General features: G+C 40.9%; 1 protein-coding gene across 1 annotated transcript in view; it reads left to right on the top strand.

Moving 5' to 3' along the window:
- FRY (FRY microtubule binding protein) overlaps positions 1-10,277 on the top strand; it is a 409,004-nt gene that overhangs the window by 160,041 nt on the left and 238,686 nt on the right. The window contains exons 12-14 of the mRNA XM_015570438.1: positions 5,397-5,500; positions 5,942-6,050; positions 8,177-8,263. Of these exons, the coding sequence (XP_015425924.1) occupies positions 5,397-5,500; positions 5,942-6,050; positions 8,177-8,263 (300 nt within the window). The remainder of the gene's footprint in view (positions 1-5,396; positions 5,501-5,941; positions 6,051-8,176; positions 8,264-10,277) is intronic.

The following is a 10,277-nucleotide window of genomic DNA, read 5'->3' as shown; positions in this document are numbered from 1 at the left end:
GTATGTGGAATGAAGTGGGCGGGCATCGGGAGGCCACTATGGCACGGGGCAAGCACTATGGGCAGTCTATCTGAAGTGTACCTGGCGTATAAGACGACCCCCCACTTGGAGGCATACTTTTCAGGGCCAAAAAATCGTCTTATACACCGGCAAATACGGTATATCCTCCATTTTCTGAGAAAATGGTACTTATGGAGAAGTCAGTTTCTACCCCAGCTGTTATTTGAACAAGTCATTTGGCCTCTCTCAATGATAAAATCCCTCAGTAGATGCCATGGTATGTGAAGCACTTTTGAATGTGAGATGTTTTGTGATATCCTTATCGATATATAAAAAAGTATAAGCTACCGTTCAACCACTCAACTGGTTGACTGGTAGCTATGATGCAACTGACCACCAGGGGGCAGACACTCAATGCAGGAGGTACCCCCTGGTGGTCAGTGCACTCCCACAGCGGGAGCACCACTCAGCTGATCAACAGGCACCAGACGCTGGGCTCATGGCTGGCGAGCACAGCTGCGGTGGCCTGAGCCTCTCCTGCGGACACTCCCCCTGCGCACCCCTCCCCCATCCAGACCGGGACTGTAATTGGGACTGGAATCGGGACTGACTGGGCACAAGCCCGCAGCCACTTCTCAGTCATGGGCGCACCGGTATCGCCCTAGGATGGGCACACAGAGACCACAGCAAAGCGGCAGCTAGCCTACCAAGTGGCAGCAGCAGCAGGTACAGCGGAGCCAGGATGAGTGGGAGCTGCATGGCGCCCAGCCCAGGCTCAGGCTCCTCCCCGGTCGCCTATCGCTTTGAGCACTACTACATCCCTTGGGGGATGTTGGACTGCCAATTTTGGCCAATCTCTGCAGGCCAGGCTGAGGGACCCCCCACCAGTGCACGAATCCGTGCACCAGGCCTCTAGCATCACGTAAGTTAGCTTTGGCCACACACCAAGGGTTGCCTCTGCATAGGCTCTATAGAAAGAAGTCTTGCTTATGCCTCAAATTTTGCTTTAGCTACTACTCACAATTTGCTTTTTAAAATTCAATATTTATTAATAATCTGGTCTATGGCAATCACTGGGAACCCAATGATGAGCAACTCAGAGTCCCTGGAGCTCACAGTCTAGACCTCACAGAAAAGTGAAGGGATAGACCAACATTCTAGAAGCCAGAAAGCAGGGGCACTTGGCAGTCTTTCTGGGGAGGAGAGAGTAGAGGGATAGGGAAACATAACAGAGGGAGCCACACCTCACTGAGTCTTGCCAGAGAGATAGAATGTTCCAAGTAGACCAGGATAGGAAGGCACTCCAGGCACTCAGGGAGTTGTAGAAGGGATAGTACAGAACAGGGTGCACCAGCCCGAGGTAAAGGCAAGGGTGGTCTTGGGGGAATCAGGTCACCAAAGGCCCTGTAGAATTTGAACATTGTCCAGGAGGTAATTAGAAGCTACTTAAGGACTTTAAATGCAGGAAAGTCAACAACCATGTCTGTGGTTTAAGGATATCATTTGACAGTACCAAGAATGGGAAATAGGCAAGGAAACCACTTTAGGGGGGCAGTCAGAGCCATCAATGATATCATCTTGAAATGCTAAAATATTAGTTACCAGTACAGGATCCATTTGTAAAACAGAATAAAACCTTAAGTCTACCACTTTGCTCTTCAGTCTTTATGGGAGCAAAAATAGACCATCTATTTCATATATTTCACATATTCATAATAGTGAAATAACATTGGTCACAAGAAGACACGCCAAAAGATAACTGTGAGGAAGGGGGGCAGGAATATAGTATAAAGGAAGTTGAGGTTAAACAGAAGACAGAAAGTTGTTTAAACAGGAGATGCCAGTTAGGCTCTCCAGTAGAACTTCGATGATATTTTTCCTACCCCATCATGATTCACAATATGCGATAAGGCATAGGAGAGAATTCTGAATGATATACAAAACACATATAAAATACTTATATATCAATAGAGGGAAGTTCACAACAGAGAAGACATTTCCACTAGAATGGAAGCTCCCAGAAATCAGGGCCTACACCTCCCTCTTTGCTGCTGGGCCCTGGTGCCTTGTACATAATAATCTTTACTGTGGTCAAGAACAGTGCTCAATACCTTATGTGCATTAATTCGTTTAATTCTCATACCACTCCTGTGAGGCAGATGGAATTCTTGTCTGCATTCCATGTAGGAAATCAGGCCCAGAGAAATTAGGAGCTTCCTTGAAGTTGGCCACACTGCTAATAAATTGCAGAGTGGGGAATATTCAAATGCAGGCAGTGTGTGTCTAAGAGTCTGTTTTTAACTGCTAGGTAAGCACCTCATACATGTTGACTGCTTTGCACTGATTGGAGGAAGGATAATTAGAATTTCTAAACTTTTTAAATGATGGCGTATTTCAAATGCAACTTTAGTAGTTTGATAGTTTATTTAAAGTTTGTTTATGTCACCAAAACATTTGACAAATTACAAAGTATACCATACCTGTTTTAATTACAGGCAAAAAAAAAAAAAAAAGATCATCGTTTATGTAGAAAGCATGCATCTAAAAAAATGAGACTTTTTTCTCCTGGAGATAGAAAAGTACTTGTAAAGTGTATTTGGAAGAATAAATATAGAGGAATATCTTGGTCAAGCCTAAAAATAAAATTAAAAGAAAAATAAAGCAGTGGATAGTGGAAGACTAAGCCATACCAGATAATAGAACACATTATAAACCTCAAAATTTACAATGGTATGATATTACCACATTAATAGACAGACTAATAGAACTAAAAAGAACCCAGAGGTAGAGCAAAATGCATATAGAAACTTAGAATCTTATAATAGTGATCACACTAAAAAGTTATTTTAAGACTATATAGACATAAGAACTATCTTTTCTAAATCTTAAAAACTACTCCCTATACTCGTTCCAATCTTTACCTGATTCATCTTTATTTAGTAAATAGTTTAAAGATAAATTTTATTTTAACTTTTAAATAATTATGAATTCTACAAAAAATCAGTGCCTGAATTATCTGCCCTAAGAATAAAACCACTAGCCTTAGCCAGCTTGGCTCAGTAGCTAGAGCAGTGTGGCGAACCTTTTGAGCTCGGTGTGTCAGCATTTTGAAAAACCCTAACTTAACTCTGGTGCCATGTCACATATAGAAATTTTTTGATATTTGCAACCATAGTAAAACAAAGACTTATATTTTTGATATTTATTTCATATATTTAAATGCCATTTAACAAAAATCAACCAAAAAAATGAGTTTGCGTGTCAGAGGTGCAATAAGGCATAGGAGAGAATTCTGAATGATATACAAAACACATATAAAATACTTATATATCAATAGAGGGAAGTTCACACAAGTTCGCCATAGGTTCGCCATCACTGGGCTAGAGCATCGGCCTGTAGACTAAAGGGTCCCAGGTTTGATTCTGGCCCGGGGTTGCAGGCTTGATCCCCAGTAGGGGGCATGTAGGAGGCAGCTGATCAGTGGTTCTCTCTCATGATTGATGTTTCTATCTCTCTCCCTTCCTTTCTAAAATTAATAAAGAAATATATTTTTAAAAAAGAATAAAACAGCTAAAAGAATTATGACAAGATAAATGGAGGGATAAGGAAACAGTAGTAACGTAAAAGCAAAGACCTATAAGAAGTTGAGGGATATTTAAAGACTGTTTAGCAAATGTATCAATCCCCTGAAAAATGGCCGGAATGCCAGTAGATGTCCAGGGTAAAAATGCCCCTTTTCCCAGATATCTAAACATGAAGTTGAAGGGCTCTACTAGAGGTTTGCTCGTCAGGGGATACTCAGGAGGGAACAGTTTTAATGGGATGGGTTTCAGGACACTGAGGTAAAACAGAAAGCCTGCACAAGTAGACTATACAGAGGTAGGGTTCATCTGATAGAAAGGAAGGACTCAGGTGTGGGAGTAGGGAAGCCATCTCCTGAAATGGAAATGGATGAATATAGCCTACCTAAGGTTTAGGGAGCTTGTGGGAGAATACAGGAGGGAGGTAGGAAAGGTAGGTTAGAGCCACATATTGGCTAGTCATGTATACCATGTCAAGAAGTGTTAACTTGATACCATAGGCACTGGGAACCACTTAATCTACGTTTTTTAAATAGAAAGGAATATAATAAGATAGGAGAGCACAGAGGGGCTCAGTTTCCTCCTCTCTGGCTGATGTGTTATTGCCTGAAAGCTGCTAGCTGTGCTATAGCTGGTTTCCTTGCCTTGTTTCTGTTTCCTACACAGCAGACAGGACTTCTTACATGTCTCCTCAATTGTAGTGGCTTCCTGTTATCATCATGAGAACTCTGTTCCCTTACTTAGTATGGCATGTAGGATCCCTCGTGTGACTCCTGCCTTCCTCTTGAGCCTCACTGACCACTGCTCCCTCACTTGTTCCCATGCACTGGCATAGCTCTCCTAGCTTCCATGTGCTGTTGCCTCTGCCTAAAGTATTCTCCCTTCCCATTATTTTTTTAAAATATATTTTTATTAATTTCAGAGAGGAAGGGAGGAGGAGAGATAGTAACATCAATGATGAGAGAGAATCATTGATCGGCTGCCTCCTGCACACCCTCCCCTGCAATGGGGATCAAGCCCGCAACTCGGGCATGTGCCCTGGCCAGGAATTGAACTGTGATCTCCTGGCCACTGAGCCACTCTGGCCAGGCTTCCATTACTTTTTATGCCATTCAATATTTCTAGTGCCAAGTACAGTAACTGGCCCTGAGTAGGTAAATGGATTAAATTTCACTTGAGTTTCAGGCCACCCATGAGAACTGTTCCTGACCTCGGTCCTTGAGTTTACCACAGGTTCCCCTTCTCTTCCTCTAACTCCTATCCCTATCAGCTTTTCACACTGTCTTAGATCTTGTTGATTGCTTTATTATCTGTCTCCCAGCTCCTATAGATTGGGAATACATCAGGAAAAGGATCTTTTATATCTACCTCCCAGGTTCTAGCACAGTGCCTGACTGTATATTAGCTTCAATAAATGTTTAAGGCTAATTGGATGGGGTTGGGGTTTGAGGAATAAAAGCAATAATAATGTTGACAAGGGCATAACAGCAATAGAAAGAATAGATTGGTTCTCCTCTTGGTGCTGGGAGAATGAGCTCCCTGGTACTGGAGAAAAAAAAGGCAATCTCAAGTTTTTATTTGGCAAAGGAGGGAATGACATGCTTTCCCCCAGAACTACTCTTTCCTACCCTCTAGGCTATTTGGATCCCTCCTCATAGATGATTTACCCAATGGACACCAAGAGGCAAAAACCCCACAAGTCCCCGATTATGCGGTGTCCCTTGTAGGGGCCCTTCATTTCCAGGCATTGAGAAAATAATAATCTTCATATGTCACCATTTACTCTGCAATCTTACATCTTGGTTTCTGTTGTAGAATAAAGACCCCAAGATGGCTCGAGTTGCACTGGAATCTCTGTACAGATTACTTTGGGTTTACATGATTCGAATTAAATGTGAAAGCAACACAGCTACTCAGAGGTAAGGAGCTGCCCTGGGTTAACGGTAATCACATCACTGAGTTCATGATAGCCGCATCCCTCAGCCAGTGAGAGGATGTTTTGTTTTATTACTACCTACACTAACCCAATTGGAAGCTGACAGTTCCTGCAAGATCTAAGTCCTTAGTTATTAGCTCAGCAGCCGTGACAGAAACTGCAGTCTCAACCGGGACAGCCAAGTTCCATGTCCAGGAATGTATTTGTCACATTAAAAAAGAAATGGCTACAATTTTCCAACTGTCCTTAGTTTTTCCAGAAACACTTTTCATAGAGAAATTATGCTAATGGAAAGGGATAAAGTGGTTTGTTTTCTTTTTCTGAATCTTGTCTAATACTAAGATAAGGTGAAACATCTGCTATTTTCCCTTGAAGAACTGGAGCTCAGCCAATCTTGTTTTCTCTGTCTTCCCTCCTCTTTCAGCCGCCTTATCACCATCGTCACAACACTATTCCCCAAAGGGTCTCGTGGTGTGGTGCCAAGGGATATGCCTCTGAACATCTTTGTGAAAATTATTCAATTCATTGCCCAGGTAATGGACAAGCTTCTGGAGTGAGTCTTCTCATTATCTTTAAGTAGCCAGTCTCCTTCTTAGGATGTACTAACAGATGAGGTGTCTAAAATAGCTCACATGTATTGACTTTTCAGAATGGGTTTATAAGTGTTTTCACACATAGCTGGTGACTTTTGCTTCAAAACAAATTGTGACATGGGAATGTAGAGTGCTTTCAGCATGTGACAAATGAAGGAACAGAGACAGAGTTTAAGTGATTCACCTAAGGTCCTAGAGCATGTTAGTAAAGGTGTCTCTTAACTCAGTCTCTGGCTTTTTTTCCCCATGATTCTCTGCTCTGGATTATGCAAATCAGGAGGAAACAAAAGAGTCTGATGTTTGGAGGAAACCAAAAGAAGATAATTTAGTGAAATTTGATGAGTAAAGAATAATGCTGAATCTTTCATTCTGTGAAAAAGAAGAATATAATAGGAATATTAGCATTTATCAAGCACTCACTCTTTGCTAAGAACAGTTCTCAGTATTTTACATGTATTAAATTACTTAAAAACTGGCACCAATAATATTAAACATAGTTTTTAGTGTTTAATTTACTATTTAGACCTAAGATTTTTACTTTATAATTCACTTTGTGAGTAAATCACGAAGTTTTACTCCAACTTTGTGATTTACAAAGGAATATGAAAAGACAGTTATTCTAGCCCAGTCTGTGCCTCGAGCCAGCTCTTTACCCCTGAACAAGTCAGAGAACATCTTTTTTTCTCAGTTTCTGTATCTGTAAAATGTGAGTGAAAATACTTGCCTATTATACCTAGAATGTTGAGTGGATAAAGGGAAAAAATAGGTATGAAAATACTGTTGAAACACAATTGACATTGATATAAAGACATAGGTTTAATTGTTACTATCTATAATAATAAAAGGGTAATATGCTAATTAGACCAGACGTACTTCCAGACAAAGCCGGGGCCAGAGGGAAGCTAGCCCAGTCCCAGGTGCCTGCGGGCAGCCAGAGGGAAGTTAGCCCGGGTCCCAGGTGCCTGAGGGAAGCTGGTGCCAGCGGCTGGGGGATGGGGGAAGGGGGGGAGGAAGGCCTACGCTTGCATGAATTTTGTGCATCGGGCCTCTAGTTTAATATATCTCTCTGTGTGATTGGCACATTGAAATGCCTCTATAATATTTGTACTTAGGGAAAGGACATTACTTACTTGGCAGGCAGGTGAATTAATGTAACCTTTCTGCATGTAGTTATCATGTGGCTGAGGATAGGCTTCAATTATTCTGGAATAGGTTTTTTTTTTTTTAATATATTTTTTGATTTTTTACAGAGAGGAAGGGAGAGGGATAGAGAGTTAGAAACATCGATGAGAGAGAAACATCGATCAGCTGCCTTCTGCACGCCCCCCACTGGGGATGTGCCCGCAACCACGGTACATGCCCTTGACCGGAATCGAAACCGGGACCCTTGAGTCCACAGGCCGACGCTCTATCCACTGAGCCAAACTGGTTCTGGCTGCAATAGGTTTTATAAAATAAATCTGTCATATCTTCATAGCCACTGTCCCAAATTATTAGAATCTGGCTTCAACCTTCTCATTTAAGTAACCTTGACATACTTAAGTAACCTTAAGTATCTTATTTGTTGATCATTCATTTCACTTGTAGAATTATCTGTTGTAATATGAGCCAAAGAATTTGAAATGCTAGAGAATAGAAGAAAATGCTCATTTTGCAGTGGCTTTGAAATAATACATTTTAAACTGAATTTCAAGAAGGTGTCAGCATTTGCAAAATAAGCAGGAAAAGTTGAGCCTGCATATAAGCCCAGAGACTTCAAGTGTTTTTATTTTTCTGTTGTTGTTTTTGGGTTATTAGTCATTCTGTGCTTTGGGGAATAATTGTATATATTACATATAATTGCTCATAATTGCATTATAATGAGAGCATCCCTGTGCATTACACAAAAACAGAAGCAGCTCCAGATTCAGTGGGCATGTTCTTCCTCAGGGAGTGACCCGTGGCACTGAGCCAGATTCTACTCTTAGTAGCCACCTGTTTGGTACATGTGAAGAAAGTAGATATTTCATGTTTAATTTGTATCTTAACACTTTTTCACTTGTTTTGTTTTCTCTTTTTCACTACAGGAACGTTTAGATTTTGCAATGAAAGAAATCATTTTTGATTTTCTTTGTGTGGGAAAGCCAGCAAAAGCTTTCAGTCTCAACCCAGAGGTATGAGTGATCACTTTCTGTTCCTGGAACAGTGTGGGCATTGACAGAGCCGCACCTTTGTGACTCTGGAGAATGGGTGAAGGACATCGTCTCTAAAAGTCTTCTATGTGTTTCTGTCCATATTATTTGGCTAAATATTACAAATGATGGCATTTGAGAAGTAAGATTTTAGATGAATAGACTTAGAATGATGAAAGGTTGGTATGCTACCAGATTCTGATCATGTTTAATAGAGTATACCATGCCCCCAAAGATAATCTCTCACCACAAGGCCAGTTGTTTTATTTTTTAAAAGTCAGTGTGTTTATTTGTAATTATCTTGGTGCAGATTAACTAGCTGAACATTGAGAAGTGACAAAACAAAAAATATATATATCTAATAAAGTACTAAAATCTAGTGAGATTAAATAAATCATGTATGAATATTTGTTTCTGTAACAGCATTACAACTCAGGGCTAGGCAGTCATGGAAATGAGGATACAGTGGGCATGATACAGGAGCGATGGGCCTGTGCAAATGAAAAGTGCATTCAGCTTTAAACTTTTAAAAACACATTGGCCAATGGAAACATGCCTCACAAGCTGCCTTTGTGTAGTCCTTTCCTATGAGACTGTAGAAAGAACACTGGACTGGCAGTCAGCAGAGCTGGATTTGCCACTTGCCACGGGAGCTACCACTTTTACCAGCTATATGCCATTTACCTCTCTGCACTTCAGCTCATCCACAAGTACAATGGACAAAATACTTTCTTCTCTCAAGTTTGTAGTATCATAATATCACAATTCTTCAGTGTGAAAGGAGATACAGAGACTCCAAATAAGCAGCTGGTTAGCAGAGGGAGCCTAGGTCTCCTGGTGTCTTCATGCTTCTTCCCCCACAGCCTGGATTCTCTTCTTGGTGATAAGGTTGTCACATACACATATAGGGACAGCTATAGAAATCCCCAAAGGAGTTTCTTTCTGGTGTCTATTGCAATCACGGGCTTCTGAAATGGCTGCAGCCGGGGTTCATGGGCCAATTGGAGGGGACAAAGCCAGTATAAGTCCATGGCATTTGGGTTAGCTTGAGGCTCAGGCCACAATTAGTGAAGAGTCTTCCCTTGAAGGAAGATTCTCCAAATATTTTTCACCTTTTAGGAGCCATGGTTCTAGCATCTGTAACAATCAGTTCTCAGAATTACTGGGTTATTTGTCTAAAAGGAACATGTTGAAAGTCTTTAATCATTATCACCATCTAGAAACTTTACCCTTGGTTCCTCTCGCAAACTCCTCATTCAATCAGTGATTAATATGTTAGCATCTCTGTGCAGAGCATTTGAAATAATGGTGTTTATTTTAACTACCAAAAATAGGGAATATTTGAGTATCTTCTATTTCTCTTGATTTTATAGTAATACAGAAAAGATTAGTTTGTCAGTAGCTGTAGTTAGAATCTCAAAGGCACATCTGTGACCCCACTCAATAAGACATACAAGGATGAGGATAGTCTATGGAGTAGATGCCAGACATTTGATGGAGTATGTTGTAGGGCACAGTTTCTCAGGAAACAAATCCAGATTGTGTCTTTTTAAAAAAATTCTTTATTGTTTAAGGTATTACATAACTTTCCTATTACCCCCATTGACTTCTCCCTGGCTGCTCTCACCTCCCAGCACATGCCTTCACCCCCCTACTGTCTGTGTCAATTGGTTATGCTCATATGCATGCATATAAGTCCTTTGGTTGATCTCTTACCCTCCCTGCTTCCCCTACTTTCCCTCTTCAGTTGGATAGTCTGTTCATTGCATCTATGCCTCTGGCTCTATTTTTGCTCATCTTTTTATGTTGTTCATTATAATCCACAAATGAGTGAGATCATGTGATATTTATTTTTCTCCTACTGGCTTATTTCACTTAGCATAATGCTCTCTAGGTCCATCCATGCCAATAGTTCTCAACCTGTGGGTCGCGACCCCTGAAAATACATCCTGCATATCAGATATTTACATTACGATTTATAACAGTAGCAAAATTA

This window comes from Myotis davidii, unplaced genomic scaffold (assembly GCF_000327345.1).
Source record: "Myotis davidii unplaced genomic scaffold, ASM32734v1 scaffold447, whole genome shotgun sequence".
Lineage (NCBI taxonomy): Eukaryota > Metazoa > Chordata > Mammalia > Chiroptera > Vespertilionidae > Myotis > Myotis davidii.
Note: the sequence above shows the minus strand (reverse complement) of the source record. Positions and strands in the feature narration are given on the sequence as shown.